This window comes from Marmota monax, unplaced genomic scaffold (genome assembly GCF_021218885.2).
Source record: "Marmota monax isolate L192 unplaced genomic scaffold, Marmota_monax_Labrador192_F-V1.1 WCK01_AAM20220418_F8-fsc00007, whole genome shotgun sequence".
NCBI lineage: Eukaryota > Metazoa > Chordata > Mammalia > Rodentia > Sciuridae > Marmota > Marmota monax.
The window spans coordinates 22,699,553-22,717,557 of record NW_026692781.1 but is presented as its reverse complement, the minus strand read 5'-3'; the positions used below and the strand labels follow the sequence as shown (position 1 = coordinate 22,717,557).

General features: G+C 36.6%; 1 protein-coding gene across 1 annotated transcript in view; it reads right to left on the bottom strand.

Moving 5' to 3' along the window:
• Ankar (ankyrin and armadillo repeat containing) overlaps nt 1-18,005 on the bottom strand; it is a 76,611-nt gene that overhangs the window by 28,715 nt on the left and 29,891 nt on the right. The window contains exons 7-10 of the mRNA XM_046447416.1: nt 14,438-14,639; nt 10,129-10,337; nt 5,214-5,318; nt 3,580-3,821 (exon numbers count right to left, since the gene is read on the bottom strand). Of these exons, the coding sequence (XP_046303372.1) occupies nt 3,580-3,821; nt 5,214-5,318; nt 10,129-10,337; nt 14,438-14,639 (758 nt within the window). The remainder of the gene's footprint in view (nt 1-3,579; nt 3,822-5,213; nt 5,319-10,128; nt 10,338-14,437; nt 14,640-18,005) is intronic.

Below are 18,005 nucleotides of genomic sequence, written 5' to 3'. Positions count from 1 at the left end.
GGCCTAAAATTAAAGCTGGTTGAATAAGTCACAGCTTCTCTTCTTACCAGTATGAGGTAGGATGGAATGGGAAGTACTATCAGTTGGAGTGTCGTCTGCACAGACCAAATGATGCACTCTAAGGGTAGGACTGCTGCAGAGTTCTATGAGGGGAGTTACAATGTGTGGGACTTGGTTCTCATCAGGTCTTAGGGGCTTTTTGGGGCAATGTCTGCTCTGGAGAGTAGATCAACACACCCCTAGGGTATGGCAGTTGCCAATCTCTATTAGGAATCTAGATCTCAGTAGTCTCCCAAGAATTCTTCTCATGCAGCAGAGGAGCCAATACTCCAGGAGCACATCCTTTCTAGGCTTAGTCCCTGAGTGTATTCACACCTGCCTGTTCAGATTCCTGACTTCTTCAGTAGGTCATGTGAGCCACCAGACTCAAAGAAGGAGAAAGTTTGTGTTCCCCTTTGCTTCCAACTTGAATCTCCCTGGGTAAAATCTCTGTGCTTGTTTCACTCACATTCTTCTAGGTATACCCTAGGCTGCATGACAGCCCCATGCTGGGATGGTGTTGCAGGGTTTGCTGTGATTTCCTAGCTCCAGAGCAGCTGCAGCATGGCTGCCTCAAGATGGCTTTCACCTTCCTGGTGGCCTTCTAAAAAACATCACTTTTTAAGCACCAGTGCAAAGTACAGACTCTGGATCAGCTAAGTTCAGGCTGCTTTTATGATTTCATGTTTTTCCATACCAAACCTGTCTGTTGTGTTTCTTTCTGTGTTCTCCCTCCCTTTATGGTGAACCAGCACTGTTACCACTGCCACTGCTGCAACTGGCTTGGCTCCAACATACTCTTCCTTCTTTGTTTAATGTATCCAAATTCTGAGTCTCTAAGATACTCCAGCTGTCCAATACTGAGTTTTAGTGAAATACCTCATTCACCTACCTCATGGAGAAGCAGTTACTCCTGCTACTTGAATCCAAAGCCATGGAGCAATTTGGGATGCAGCCTTCCTCTAATCTGCTAGTTTGAATCCTCTACAACAACCTTTGACACTGTCAATCATTCTCTCCTCCTTAAAACGTTTTCCTTGTTGTCTCATAAGACAACAAATTTTTCAGGTTTTCTGCTACCCAATTGACTATTCTTTTTTTGTTAGTTCCTCCAAATGGTTCAATTTTTCACAAATTCGGTGTGACTCAAATTTAAAAATATAATATGGAATATAACCGCTTCTTGCCACTTCCATTATCATCACCCTTGATCAATACACGATACTTTACCTGAATTACTGCAAAAGTTTCTCAAGTCATTTTCCTTCATTTACCCTTGCTTCCCTATTTCAACATAGTAGGTAGAGTTATTTAAATCTCTTCTTGAAACCTCCCAGAGCGAAACCATTCAGTGGCTTCCTAACATACTCAGACTAAAAGCCAAGGTGTCTTTAACAATTGCCTACATGACCCTATGTGATATGGCCAACCATTATTCAGCCGAATGTCTCCCTCTTTTCTTCCCTTGATTACCTTGGATTTTTGCTATTCCTCAAACATGCCAGGCACAATCTTACTTCATTTATTTATTTACTTCATTACTCTTATTTCCTCTGCCTAGCATGCACTTATCAATAGAAAAACATATAAAAGCACTTCCTCATTTACTTCAGGACTATACTCAAATGTTAACTTCTTCATCAGATCTTCATATCCCCAGGTTCCACATCTGTGGATTCAACTGATTATGAATTCTAAAAAATGGGAAAAAGATGTATCTGTTCTGAATAGGTACCAATTTTTTTCTTGTCTTTATCCCCTACACAATATAGCATGGCAATTATTTCCATAGCATTTACATTGTATAAGGCAGTTTAAGCAAACTAGAAATAATTTAGAGTTTGCAGGAGGATGTGCATTAGTTATATACAAATATTATGCCATTTTATATAAGGAACTTGAACATCTAGGGATTTTGGTATCTGCACAGGTCCTGAAACCAGTCCCTGACCAATACTGGAAAATGACTGTTTTTCACCAGACTTCTTCTCCCCACTTTCCTTACTTTTTTTCCTTCTTACCATACTATATATTTGGCTTATTTGTTTTGTTTGTTGTCTTGTAACCATCAACTAGGATAAAAACTATATAGAAGCTGTGATTGTATCTGTTTTATTCACTTCTATAACCCTAGCATCTGGAATAGTATCAATAAATATTTTTTATGAATGTACTAAAATAATACCACAAAAAGTTAAAGATATGAATTCATAGAAACATTTCCAAAATGAAAGAATGCAAATGTATATGTTAAAAAGATATACCAAGTATAAGAAATAAGGAGTAACTAATTTTGATGTGTAAGTCCTGAACTTCACATAAGGATAAAGAAAAAGGGGTAAGGGAGAATAGCACAAAATAGTAGAAAATTTAAAGAACATATGAAAAAAATAAAATAACACAATATTATGACAGAACTAAAATAAAACATACACATCAATACATGTAAGTGACTAACTCAATAAAAAGTTAATGATAAAGCACAACCTATGTATACTGCATAGAAGAGACAAATTTATTCTAATTCTGTCAAATTACCAGTGAAACATTGTGAGATCTAAGTGAATAAGACTGACTAACCTGGAGGTAGGCCTGGATGTCTCTATTATTGCTAATATATTGACAAATGATTGGTAACAAACACTTGTAGCTAAAATGATTCCAAAAAATTAAAAATAAAACAGTGAGCAAAAGCGGATTAAATGTGAGCACAAAGAAAATAGAACACAAGCATAATTTTGCACAGGTAGAATTTAAGGTAAAAGTATTAAGCTTGAGAAAAATGTACATTTTATAATGCAAAAGACTCAATCCATAATGAAGAAGCAACAATATAAAACCAAAGAAAATTATATAAAGGAACTGCACTTATAAATAAATATCTATCAAAAGATCTTAATAAAATAATATTGTCGGACATAATGAAGCAGAATTTGAAGAAATACAGCATGAAAAAGATTGCTTGGAGTTCACCAAAAAAATAATTTTCTTCTAATTCATTCTTTCTGGTACACAATTAGACTCCATTTCTCAGCCAGATAGAGATAGCTAGAATGGTAGTGCTTCTTCTAATATCTTCTTATAAACAGCAAGAAACAATCAGTATATATGAACATATGAAAAAACACCCCTAATTTAGGTCAACTTCTTAGTGAAATATTTTTCCCCAAGTTCCCTCTCATTCCTCCATCAACTTGGGTCTCTCTCTCATTCTAGCTTCTTTTTTCCTTTCTTTCTTTTTTTTATTTATATATAACAACAGAATACATTACAACTCTTATTACATATATAGAGCTCAATTTTTCATATCTCTGGTTGTATACATAATATACTCCCACCAGTTCATGTTTGTTCTAGCTTCTATATGAAGGAATTACTATGAGACAAGAATGTTCTATGAGAGCAGGGGATATACAGCTCAGTGGTAGAATATTTGTATGGTATTCATGAGGCCCTGGTTCAATCCCCAGCAACATACACACATAGACACACACACACACACACACACACACACAATGATGTTCTGTGAAAAGAGCTTACATTTTTGGCAATTGCATTCTTGTCTGCAGATTGAGCGATATCATACAGAATGACAGCACAGCGAGAGTGTAGTTCAGGTTCATCAGAAAGCAGAAGGTTAATCAAAGCTGGGATGCCTCCTGCTTCTACCAAAGCATTCACTACACTTAGATGAGTTGAAATATTACTCAATAACCCAACAGTTTTGCATTGTAATTTTATTTTGGGAATTTTTAATAGGTTGGTTAAGGCAGGAATGGTGCCTGAAAAGAAAAGACCAAAACAAAAAAGCACAAATTATTTGAAGTAAGTCAATTTATCTTGACAAGATTTAAATGATGTTTATGGGCACTGCAATATAAATCATTAGCAAATAATTTTATAAGATATAAAACAATAATTTGAAATTACATGAATATACTTTTCTTTCTTATCCCTAGTATAGGCAACTTTCATTATTCATAGCACACAATCATACATTTTAAAACATTTGTCTATAAAACACTGTTCTTTGGCTTACAATCATTGATAAATTTTTGAGCTATCACATAGTAGAGTTCAGCTTTGGTTATTACATCAATTTTGTGTGAGTATTTGTGCAATTATTTAAAGATACTATTATATTTTATCCTTATTTTATACCAATTAGCAAAAAACAAAAAGTGAAGAATCTAGTAAAATTCAACATTAGCCTCATTATTGGAAATTATTTGGCATAGTGAAAATAAAGAATCTGGCTTCAGTTGGATGCTTGTTACATCAGTTCAATATGAAATAAAAAGATAGCACCTTATAGAACATACACAAAGAGCTGGAAAATATGAAATGTATAATTAGAGCTTTATTTATATGTTTAGCTACCTGAAATGAAACATCCTTTATTACTTAAGTCTATGGTTAACTTTTTTTTGGACAAAGAACTTTTTTTTACATGCTCTTAGGTGACTGTCTATAATTAAATAATTTTAATTTATTGATCCAACAATGCTTACAGAGCATTTTATCTGTGTTCAATATCCACATTAGGGTAATGCCTACCATATCCAACAGGACAGATAGGGCTTTTTTCATTATTTCAGGAAGTTATATTGGACAGTATTGTTCTCAAAAGAACTAGGACATTAAACCATTGTATTAATGAGGGAAGCAGGCTAGAAAGGCTAAGAAATTAATTTTAATTCTAAATGCACAGATAGTTACAAATCCAGCCTAACACTTGCTCTGCTATTATAATTTTAAAAATAAATTCTGCGACAGAATTGGGATAAATTCTAAATATAAGAGTAGTATGATAAGTAATTTATTATTAGTTTTTAAGTTTGTGAACTTTTAGAGAAATAGAATTTCTGTAAAATTTATATAGTTTTGAATCCTGTGCAACTTCCACATGGAAAATAAAATAAGTAAATTAAATAAAGTATTGGATCTTTGGGAAAATCTTATAGCAAATTAAAAAGATTCTTTTACAGTTTAAAAATATATTAGGGCTAGGGGTACAGCTCAAAGTAGAAGGTATGCTTTACACATACAAGGTCCTGAGTTCAGTTGCCAGAACCACCCCCTCAAATATATTTTTAAAAAGTGGCTGACCTAAATATAATAGAGCTCTACTTAAAATAACATGAGAAAAATATGGTTAATTGATTTTGCATTACCTGCATCCAAAATACATTTCCAGTAGCAATCGTTTGCTAAGCAAATTACTTCTAAGGACATGACGGCCATCATCCTTCGTTTAAAACTTTCACACTGCAACATTTCTGGTAAGTATTCAACAAAAAAACACAAGCTGTAATTCACATAAGAGATAGTGAAATGATGCATTCTGTTTCCATATAAGCAAAGCTAACCCAAGGGTTAAGATTAACGTGGTGACCAACAACTGCATGCATTAATTTCTCCTCTGGGCATAGCCCTCTCTCTGTGAGGTGCTAAAAAGTTTGTATCTGAAATGTCTCCCAAAGGTCCATGTGTTAAAGGCTTAGTCCCCAGCTCATTGCTTGCTATTGCGAAGTGGTATAACCTTGAGGAGGTGGGGCCCAGTACAAGGTTTTAGATCATTGAGGGCTTGCCTTTGAATGTCCGTTTTTCTTCCTCTTTTTTCCTCACTCAGCTATAAGGTAAATAGGCTTCCTCTGCCATAGCTCTTGCCATGATGTATTTACTTTCCTGCACAGGCCTAAAAGCAATGGGGCCAGCCAATCATGGACCTCTAAAACTGTGAGACAGAATAAACTGTCCTCTTCCTAAATTGATTATCTCAAGTATTTGTTACATCAACAGAAATCTAACAAAATAAGGTGTGAGAAATATCTACAGACATATCCTTTCTTTATCTCTTTATCTACCCATTCTACTACCAAATCCATGATGGTACAACTTTGGTTAGTTCACTCATGGAACTGTTTTGAAATTCAGCTTCCACTCCAAGGACTAATCCTGGAGAATTCTAATAAACTAACTAATTCTCTTTTACCCATAAGGGAAAAAGGCTAGTATAAGTTGGAAGAGCTGTTGCAGAACTCAAGGCAAAGCAACAAGCCAGATGTTCATGTTTATTGTTCTGTTCCTTCGTTATCAAGACTTCTAAACAATGGTTGCAGGAAGCAGTGGCCATGATATTTTGGGGTATTTTTTTTTTGTCATTAAGCTGTTCTTGTTAGGAGCCAAACTTCCTGCTATTAAGGTAGGTATTTGCAATGGTTTAGTCTATTAAAAATAACAAGATAGTCCTCTCTCTAAAAAGAATGAGAGGACTAGGGATATAGCTCAGTTGGTAAAGTGCTTGCCTCACATGCATAAGGCCCTGGGTTCAATCCCCAGCACCACAAATAAATAAATAAATAATAAAAGAATGATATATATATATATATATATATATATATATATATATGCATATAAATAAACACTGAAAACTTTTCCAGCATCTCTTGGGGTTGATATACTTGGAATATGTTCCTGTTACCCAGCAAATTCTAAAATTGGTACTAAGCCAGTTTTTTTTTTTTTTTCCTAGGAACTTTTTTTTAATTGATCTTATTTTTTTAAATACATGGCAGTGGAATGCATTACAATTCTTATTACACATATAGAGCACAATTTTTCATATCTTTGTATATAAAGTATGGTCATGCAAATTCATGTCTTTATACATGTATGTACTTTTTTTGCATTACAATTCTTTTTTTTTTTATTTTTTTTTATTGTTGGTTGTTCAAAACATTACATAGTTCTTGATATATCATCTTTCACACTTTGCATCAAGTGGGTTATGAACTCCCATTTTTAGCCCATATACAGATTGCAGAATCACATCAATTACACATCCATTGATTTACATATTGCCATACTAGTGACTGTCATGTTCTGCTACCTTTCTTATCCTCTGCTATCCCCCCTCCCCTCCCCTCCCCACCCCACTTCTCTCTCTACCCCCTCTACTGACCTTCATTTCTCCCCCTTGTATTATTTTTCCCTTTCCCCTCATTTCCTCTTGTATGTTGTTTTGTATAACCCTGAGGGTCTCCTTCCATTTCCATGGAATTTCCCTTTTCTCTCCCTTTCCCTCCCACCTCTCATCTCTGTTTAATGTTAATCTTCTTCTCATGCTCTTTGTCCCTTCTCTGTTCTTAGTTACTCTCCTTATATCAAAGAAGACATTTGGCATTTGTTTTTTAGGGATTGGCTAGCTTCACTTAGCATAATCTGCTCTAGTGCCATCCATTTCCCTGCAAATTCTATGATTTTGTCATTTTTTAATGCAGAGTAATACTCCATTGTGTATAAATGCCACATTTTTTAATCCATTCGTCTATTGAAGGGCATCTGGGTTGGTTCCACAGTCTTGCTATTGTGAATTGAGCTGCTATGAACATTGATGTAGCCGTGTCCCTGTAGCATGCTCTTTTTAGGTCTTTAGGGAATAGACCAAGAAGGGGAATAGCTGGGTCAAATGGTGGCTCCATTCCCAGCTTTCCAAGAAATCTCCATACTGCTTTCCAAATTGGCTGCACCAATTTGCAGTCCCACCAGCAATGTACAAGTGTACCCTTTTCCCCACATCCTCGCCAGCACTTGTTGTTGTTTGACTTCATAATGGCTGCCAATCTAACTGGAGTGAGATGGTATCTTAGGGTGGTTTTGATTTGCATTTCTCTGACTGCTAGAGATGGTGAGCATTTTTTCATGTACTTGTTGATTGATTGTATGTCCTCCTCTGAGAAGTGTCTGTTCAGGTCCTTGGCCCATTTGTTGATTGGGTTGTTTGTTCTCTTATTGTCTAATTTTTGGAGTTCTTTGTATACTCTGGATATTAGGGCTCTATCTGAAGTGTGAGGAGTAAAGATTTGTTCCCAGGATGTAGGCTCTCTATTTACCTCTCTTATTGTTTCTTTAGCTGAGAAAAAACTTTTTAGTTTGAGTAAGTCCCATTTGTTGATTCTAGTTATTAACTTTTGTGCTATGGGTGTCCTATTGAGGAATTTGGAGCCCGACCCCACCGAATGTAGATCGTAGCCAACTTTTTCTTCTATCAGACGGCGTGTCTCTGATTTGATATCAAGCTCCTTGATCCATTTTGAATTCACTTTTGTGCATGGCGAGAGAAAGGGATTCAGTTTCATTTTGTTGCATATGGATTTCCAGTTTTCCCAGCACCATTTGTTGAAGATGCTATCCTTCCTCCATTGCATGCTTTTAGCCCCTTTATCAAATATAAGATAGTTGTAGTTTTGTGGATTGGTTTCTGTGTCCTCTATTCTGTACCATTGGTCCACCCGCCTGTTTTGGTACCAGTATCATGCTGTTTTTGTTACTATTGCTCTGTAGTATAGTTTGAAGTCTGGTATCGCTATACCGCCTGATTCACACTTCCTGCTTAGCATTGTTTTTGCTATTCTAGGTCTTTTATTTTTCCATATGAATTTCATGATTGCTAAGCCAGTTTTGAAACCAGATATTCAGACTTCTGAAACCAGGGAAATAGGGTTGAAAATCTTAAATTTATTTGTACCACTAAAGATATATAAAGTATTGGGGGAAAAATTAGGCCTTACTGTCCAATTATTTTATTTTTGCTTTAATGTGTTTTTATTTCATACTCATGATTTATAGGTAAATGTTACTAAAAGGCCTGTAACAAAATATTTTTTGTGGCCTTACCTTCCTTGTGTTTTTTTTTTTTTTTCGGGGGGGGGGGGGAGAGGGAGTTCATCTCTCCAAATATAACCACTTTTATTTCTTCCCAATACCTTCTGCTCTTTACACATCTCCATATTTCTACTTATTTCCACACACTGCAACATTTTGCTATATCAATTTTAGATATTATTTACCAAATGTTTTATGAAAAAGGGAAACAAGCTTTTTCAACACTGCACTGCCATTTCCTCTTTCTTCCCTTTGATCATATTTATAGCTTTTAATGAAATCAATATTCAGCACTTCATTAAGATGCCTATATAAATGCTATTCATAGAAGAGTGTTATAGTGTAGCATAATTGTATTTCATTTCTCACTTTTATTATCTCTCAGTGTAGGTAATAATTTCCTTATTTCATTTTCTTAGAATTGTTTCTACCTATTGACAAATTCCTCCTGCTTTTTCCCTCTAGGGCGGGGTGCACAGTTCCATTCTGGAACTTCAGCCTTTACTATCACCCATGAAGTTAACTTTGCTTCTCTCTTGGGTCAGACTCTAAGTTTCCCAGGTCCTTTCCCCTTCTGTTCCTCATGGAGTAAATCTAGCCTCAGTATATTTGGGTCTTTCCTGGTTAAGCTATAAGGAGAGCACCTCTGACTAGCACTGCTGTTTCTTAAGTCTTTTGAGGAACTGGTGTAAGTTCTAGAGGTTCTCTACTTTTCCATCATTGGCTTGCAACGATTTTCTCTAGCCAGCTAAGTCCTAAGACTTGTACATGTTTCCATCATCTTAACATTTTACTACTGCTGTATCTTTTCTTATTTTTCCTTGAATGCTTTTCTGCTACCAGTGGTGGTATTATTATTTAATCTTCATATAATTTTATTGGGGTCTTGAGAAGGAGTAAAATTATATGTATACATTGCATTGGTCTAGTAACACTTTCTCTTATAATATTTCTGTCTAGATGGACTACAAATTTGGGAAAATTTCTCCAAACATAAGTTTTCATAAAATATTTACCAAAATATGAAAAGTATGCTGAATTTGTCTCTAAATTAGGCATTAAGGAAAAAATTAGAAGCAGCCTTTTCCACTTAAATTTTATTTTCCTCCCTTTTTAAAAAAATTCACTTTTTTGATGGAGGAGAGGGTGGTTTGATTTCTGAGAACTTTCTAAAATAAAAATAATTGTGTAAAATATAGTCTTTTGGGGATACAGAAATAAAACTACTTTAGCATACAAAAATGTAGATCTTTATCATTTGCATTTTTATTTCTGATTTTAATTTGTTTTATTTCATTATTTTAAACATATAAGATATGATATATGTAACATTTTATTTGACCCATTTCTGTGTAAATATCAATAATTAAGCCAAATAACTAGAACATTTATTTACAAAGAAATTATATATTCTATACTCACCTACTAAAGTTCTCCAAACTGGAAGTTCAGGAATATTTAATTCTATTATATACTTGAGTACTTCTGTGTGAAAGGTTAGCACTGATAAATGAATTATATTATTTCCTTTAATATCTGTTTTTCTCCAGTTAGCACCAAGAGAAAACAGATATTGAATAGTTTCCAGTGCTCCTGAAGTAGCAGCAAGTAGCAATGGAGTACACTGATTCCTAAAAATCAAGGAATGCATTAGAATAATATTTTAAGCACACTTATAGTGTCATATTTAATTTTTGTTAAGCTATTCCAAGTGCTGTTGGAGGCACTCTGATTTACACCAACACCTTCTTTCTCTTCCTTATGAATTCTCATCATGTATATTCCACATGCAAACAGTTTGCCTCCACTAATTGTCCTTAGTATTGGCCGCTGTCCTCCTTCCCAATATATATATATATATATATATATATATATATATATATATATATATATATATAAAGTCTTAGAGTTTATTTAAAAGTTTATGATGCACAAAGTTCTTAGAATAACCTATCCTTTCTCCTCCTTTCAAAAATTCTTGAGTGAAGGGAAAAGGAAGTCAAGTATTTTTAGCACATTTCACAAATGATGAACCTAAAGCTCAGTTAGTAGTTATGCCATTTCTTCATACTTCATTTCCAGTTTTCAAATTCCAACTTTCTCATTGTAGCAGAAAGTAACAGCTTTTATGAAAAATCCACCAATGCTTTTTAGATAGTAAAGATCTTCTGATTGTACAAATGGCTGTCCAGCCCAGTATTACATCCCAAACTCCTTTATAGATAGGTATGACCATATGACCATGTTTGGTCAACAAAACATTAATAGAAGTTACATGGGCCACTCCCTAAAGAGAAAGGAATGTGCCAATACTTTTCCTCTTTCTCTCTTCTCTTGGCTAAAATGTAGGCAATAATAGAAGTGGAATTGTCATTGTATACCATGGAAGCCATACGTGAAGGAGCAACAAGAGGAAGCCAGTGCCCTTATAACTGTCAAATCTCTAATGAACCTAGATGCAAAAATCCTCAATAAAATTCTGGCGAATTGGATACAAAAACATATCAAAAAAATTGTGCACCATGATCAAGTAGGATTCATCCCTGGGATGCAAGGCTGGTTCAATATACGGAAATCAATAAATGTTATTCACCACATCAATAGACTTAAAAATAAGAACCATATGATCATCTCGATAGATGCGGAAAAAGCATTCGACAAAGTACAGCATCCCTTTATGTTCAAAACTCTAGAAAAACTAGGGATAACAGGAACATACCTCAATATTGTAAAAGCAATCTATGCTAAGCCTCAGGCTAGCATCATTCTGAATGGAGAAAAACTGAAGGCATTCCCTCTAAAATCTGGAACAAGACAGGGATGCCCTCTCTCTCCACTTCTGTTCAACATAGTTCTCGAAACACTGGCCAGAGCAATTAGACAGACAAAAGAAATTAAAGGCATAAAAATAGGAAAAGAAGAACTTAAATTATCACTATTTGCAGATGATATGATTCTATACCTAGCAGACCCAAAAGGCTCTACAAAGAAACTATTAGAGCTAATAAATGAATTCAGCAAAGTGGCAGGATATAAAATCAACACGCATAAATCAAAGGCATTCCTGTATATCAGCGACAAATCCTCTGAAATGGAAATGAGGACAACCACTCCATTCACAATATCTTAAAAAAAAAAAAAAAAAAACTTGGGAATCAACCTAACAAAAGAGGTGAAAGAATTATACAATGAAAACTACAGAACCCTAAAGAGAGAAATAGAAGAAGATCTTAGAAGATGGAAAAATATACCCTGTTCATGGATAGGCAGAACTAACATCATCAAAATGGCGATATTACCAAAAGTTCTCTATAGGTTTAATGCAATGCCAATCAAAATCCCAACGGCATTTCTTGTAGAAATAGAGAAAGCAATCATGAAATTCATATGGAAAAATAAAAGACCCAGAATAGCAAAAACAATGCTAAGCAGGAAGTGTGAATCAGGCGGTATAGCGATACCAGACTTCAAACTATACTACAGAGCAATAGTAACAAAAACAGCATGGTACTGGTACCAAAACAGGCGGGTGGACCAATGGTACAGAATAGAGGACACAGAAACCAATCCACAAAATTACAACTATCTGGGGCTAAAAGCATGCAATGGAGGAAGGATAGCATCTTCAACAAATGGTGCTGGGAAAACTGGAAATCCATATGCAACAAAATGAAACTGAATCCCTTTCTCTCGCCATGCACAAAAGTGAATTCAAAATGGATCAAGGAGCTTGATATCAAATCAGAGACACGCCGTCTGATAGAAGAAAAAGTTGGCTACGATCTACATTCGGTGGGGTCGGGCTCCAAATTCCTCAATAGGACACCCATAGCACAAAAGTTAATAACTAGAATCAACAAATGGGACTTACTCAAACTAAAAAGTTTTTTCTCAGCAAAAGAAACAATAAGAGAGGTAAATAGGGAGCCTACACCCTGGGAACAAATCTTTACTCCTCACACTTCAGATAGAGCCCTAATATCCAGAGTATACAAAGAACTCAAAAAATTAGACAATAAGAGAACAAACAACCCAATCAACAAATGGGCCAAGGACCTGAACAGACACTTCTCAGAGGAGGACATACAGTCAATCAACAAGTACATGAAAAAATGCTCACCATCTCTAGCTGTCAGAGAAATGCAAATCAAAACCACCCTAAGATACCATCTCACTCCAGTAAGATTGGCAGCCATTATGAAGTCAAACAACAACAAGTGCTGGCGAGGATGTGGGGAAAAGGGTACACTTGTACATTGCTGGTGGGACTGCAGATTGGTGCAGCCAATTTGGAAAGCAGTATGGAGATTTCTTGGAAAGCTGGGAATGGAGCCACCATTTGACCCAGCTATTCCCCTTCTTGGTCTATTCCCTAAAGACCTAAAAAGAGCATGCTACAGGGACACTGCTACATCGATGTTCATAGCAGCACAATTCACAATAGCAAGACTGTGGAACCAACCTAGATGCCCTTCAATAGACGAATGGATAAAAAAAAATGTGGCATTTATACACAATGGAGTATTACTCTGCATTAAAAAATGACAAAATCATAGAATTTGCAGGGAAATGGATGGCATTAGAGCAGATTATGCTAAGTGAAGCTAGCCAATCCCTAAAAAACAAATGCCAAATGTCTTCTTTGATATAAGGAGAGTAACTAAGATCAGAGTAGGGACGAAGAGCAGGAGAAGAAGATTAACATTTAACAGGGATGAGAGGTGGGAGGGAAAGGGAGAGAGAAGGGAACTTGCATGGAAATGGAAGGAGACCCTCAGGGTTATACAGTGGAGGGGGTAGAGAGAGAAGAGGGGAGGGGAGGGGAGGGGAGAGGTGGGGACGGGGGATGGTGGAGGATGGGAAAGGCAGCGGAGCACAACAGACACTAGTATGGCAATATGTAAATCAATGGATGTGTAACTGATGTGATTCTGCAATCTGTGTATGGGGTGAAGGTGGGAGTTCATAACCCACTTGAATCAAAGTGTGGAATATGATATGTCAAGAAATTTGTAATGTTTTGAACAACCAACAATAAAAAATAAAAAATAAAAAAAAATCAGTATGCTAGCCTGAGGCCACTGAATAATAATGGACTGGCTAGACCTAGGAAGACATAGAAAAACATGAATGAAATATACTTTTAAAAGGTTCAGAGATTCAAAATACTAACTTGTTTTTTAGATTCCTAGACAAGAATGTACCTTCAGAAGAAGTTATGCCGCCACCCCAAACATTGATTCTCAGCTAAATTGTGAAACAAAAGATTGGAATGTTTTATTATTTCAAAGTATTCTTTTTTTCACTGTATTTGTCTTCCATATACTACTAGATATCCCCCTGCCCTTTTCATGAGGAGTCAAGGGCTACCTCATGGTTGCATAAGGTCCAATTTAGAACAGTGTTCTAATGCCTAGTCTCAGGCTTCCTCCAGGGCACTAAGTAGTTAACCTGATCAATGAATTTGTGGAACCATATTATTAGGACAAGGTAGGAAAATCTCCCTAGGGCTCAGTCCTTATTCATCCAGAAAGCATACATAAGTTGATAGAAGATCTTATCTTTTTAAATTCTAAAGATAAGTGGAAGGAGAAAAAGACAGTGATCAGATCAGAAAGGACTTCAGAGTTAGCTTTGCCTATGTTTCAAATCACCCATATCAATCATGTCTTATAGTGTCAGTGTGTGAAAAAAGCAGAAATTTATATTCTTATGAATGCTTAAAACTTACTCAGCTGTAGCCTCAGCTTCTAGCAAAGTAGGATCCTTCCTATAAAGGACAATGATGATGCAGATGTTGTCATAGAAAGCAGCAAAGTGAATCGGCATCCATCCTCTTTTTTCAGAAAGTGTGTAATCAGCTTTGAAACAGAGTAGACAGACGGTTGTTTCTAATGAGCAAGCCTGTGCAGCCAGGTGCAGAGGTGTTGGGCCTACAATGGGTGAACAATTATTTCAGTCATTAAAGAATTAGCACTCCTATAAAGCATGCCTTTTTGGTAGCCAACCACAGAGTTTAGGATTATACGATATAAAAATCTCTAAAATAATTACTATAAGGATGAATTTATTTAACTCAGGATATCTGACCATTCAAATATCACATTTCTTTATAAATGAAGAAAAATAAATAACATTGAAAATATTAAATATTTGAAATTTTAAAATAATTGTAAAATTAGCTATTTCTTTTTATTTTTTTATTTTATTAAAATGCTTTGTAGTAAGAAATAAGATCCTTTGAAATTGGAAAAAAATATGTTTACAAAAGGCGTCTCTGTCACTAAATCTAGTGGGCATTTGTATTAGCTTTTCATCCTGAGGAAAATCACTTAGGACAATAGATTTATTTTGGCTCAGTTTCAGAAGTCCCTGATCAGTGGGCTCCTTGCTTTGGGACTGAGGTGAGGCAGAACATCATGGTAAAGGGGCATATGGAAAAAGGTTTTTTCTCAGCCTATAGCAGCCAGGAAGGGGGGGGCGGGAGCAGGGGTCAGGAAAGATAAATTCCAGGGCATACATATTCCCAGTGGACTACTTCCTCTGACCATGTCCTACTACCTACAATTTCTACCACCTTCCAGTAGTATTCAGCTATCAGTGAACAGTGATGATGTCACAGCCCTCATGATCCAACCAATCACTTCCCAAAAGCCTTACCTGAGGTCAGCTGCATTGAGGACCAAGCCTTCGATACATGAGTCATTGGGGGGCATTCCAGAGCCAAACCATAACTGCATGTCAATTCTCATTTATCTGTCAACAGTATTTTATTTTATACTGTTTCCCACTTCTTCCTATTTAAAATAGTTTCTTCCCTTTGCATTGATGATATCATAGTCTCTATTTTTCTTCCCTCACCTGCTACTTCTTTGCATTTTTCCTTTGGGACCTTCCCTTTGTCCCAGTATCTAAATGAACCTTAAGGCTCCATATTAGACCCTTTTCTATTCTCGGTGGTTTTATTTACCATCTGCAAATTCATGCCTTCCAGGATATGTCTTATTTCTTCTCTGAGCTCCAGATCTTCAACAACATTATCTCACTAAAGCATCTCCACACATCACATCCTGTCCTTCCCTCTAAACCTGGTCCTCTTTCATTCCTCCCTAAATCCGTGAATGATATCAAGGTCTATTGGAAACAATATATGAATTATGGGTTTGTTTGAGCCAACATAAGGCAGGGAAGCTGCTTTTCTGGGAACTCCTGTGTGGAATTCCCTGGTTTGAGAAAGCCCAGATCATGCTGGAACCCTGCCTTAACTCACAACCTTAAGATCAAACACAGTAGCCCAGAAATGGGCAAAACCTGCCAAGCACCAAACAACCTGTTTACTACAAGATCCCTGCTATACTGAAACAAGACCCCTTCCACACTGAAACCATATCCCTGACTTTGATGTACTTCCCCTTAAATAAGGAATTGGGGTCTTTTTCAGTTGTTCAGCTCCAGTTCCTATCAGAGCTGGAAGAACCATCAGATGCCCCGCTTTCTAAATCTAATCTCTGGCTTTGTCTTTATTTCTTACTGATTATTCCAGGCTTTTTATTTTCCCAGGCAACTTATACCTCCTAGCAGAAACCTGCTCTACTGGGGTGCTGGTTACCTTGGCATAAAATTATCTAATTGAGCCAGGAGACACGGTGGCACACGCCTGTAATCCCAGCAGCTCAGGAAGCTGAGACAGGAGGATTGCAAGTTCAAAGCCAGCCTCAGCAAAAGCAAGGCGCTAAGCAACTCAGGGAGACTGAATCTTTAAATAAAAATACAAAATAGGGCTGGCAATGTGGCTCAGTGGTTGATTGCCCCTGAGTTCAATCCTCAGTAACCCCCCGACCCTGCCAAAAAAAAAAAATGGTCTAATCAGTTCTAGGGAAAAAAACCTGCAATGCTTCTTAACACCCGCCTCTCATTTCATCTCTATAATCAGTTCATCACTAAGACTATGTATCTCAAAATCCTTTCTCCACTGCTACCACCATCCTGATCAAAGCCATATTCGCCTCTTAACTAATGTGTTCACCTTGTTATTTCACTTACCCTATCCATATTTTCAAATTGTAAGCTTGATATTTTCATCTCCTTGCTTAAAACTTTTAAGTAGCTTCTCAAGGCCATCTGATTACAAGTAACAACCAGCTACAACTCTCAAACACCCAAACACACTTCACTTTCTTCATTCTGGCTTTCTTATAGCTCCCCAAATGTAGGGTGATCATACATCCCATATTGCCCAGGAAAGGTCTGGTCTATCCTGTTCCACTACCATAATCATTAGGAGTTCCCCCTTTTGTTTTCAAGACTCCCTGACTTGGATGATGCATTATCTGGTCATGCTGGGATATTTCTGCTCCCTGACATCTTCCTTCTACCAAACAACTCCTCTCTTATCAGACTCTAGTGAACTCCCATTCATTCTTCAGCTTAAATGGTATTTCATCAGTGAAGCACCATATTTCAAATTATTGCTTAATCTTCCAGTTTCTGGTCTGGCATGTGAGGAGCTTAGAAACCATCACTCCAGAAGCTGTGTGCAGTGCTGCATGCCTGTAATCCCAGCAACTCTGGAGGTTGAGGCATGGGGATTACAAATTTAAGGCTAGCATAGGGAACTTAATGAGCTTCTGTCTGAAAATAAAATGAAATAAAAAGGATTGGGGATGTGGCTCAGTGGTGGAGCACTTGCCTGGCATGCACGAAAACCTAGCTAGGTCAAACCACCACTCTCCCTGTCCTGCAAAAATAGATAAATAAATAAATCTGCTGCATCCTAACAAGTAAAAAATACAAACAGTGAAAAAAATCAATATCCCCTCTTTGATTCATCAGAGAAGTGAGGTCACAGGGTAAACTGATGCCCCCCAAATTAGAGAGTCAGACAGGTAGATACAGAGAATCACAACTTACTGAAGCAGAAACTCACAAACAAAAACTTCAGTGGAAACCAGTACTGGGACAGGAAAACCTTAACTGTAATTGACAAATTGGTAGAGACTCAGCATGAACAAATGTAAGAGTTAAAAACTATAGGAGCCTGCTGTGATGGCATACACCTTTAATCCCAGTAGCTCAGGAGGCTGAGGCAGGAGAATTTCAAGTTCACAGCCAGCTTCAGCAAAAGCAAGGAAGTAAGCAATTCAGTGAGAACCTGTCTCTAAATTAAATACAAAATAGGGCTGGGGATGTGGCTCAGTTGCCGAGTGCCCCTAAGTTCAATCTCTGGCACCCCCCCCCAACAAAAAAAACAACTAGATGGACCAGTTATGGGGGGAGCCCCATGCTTTTATGTGTTTTAT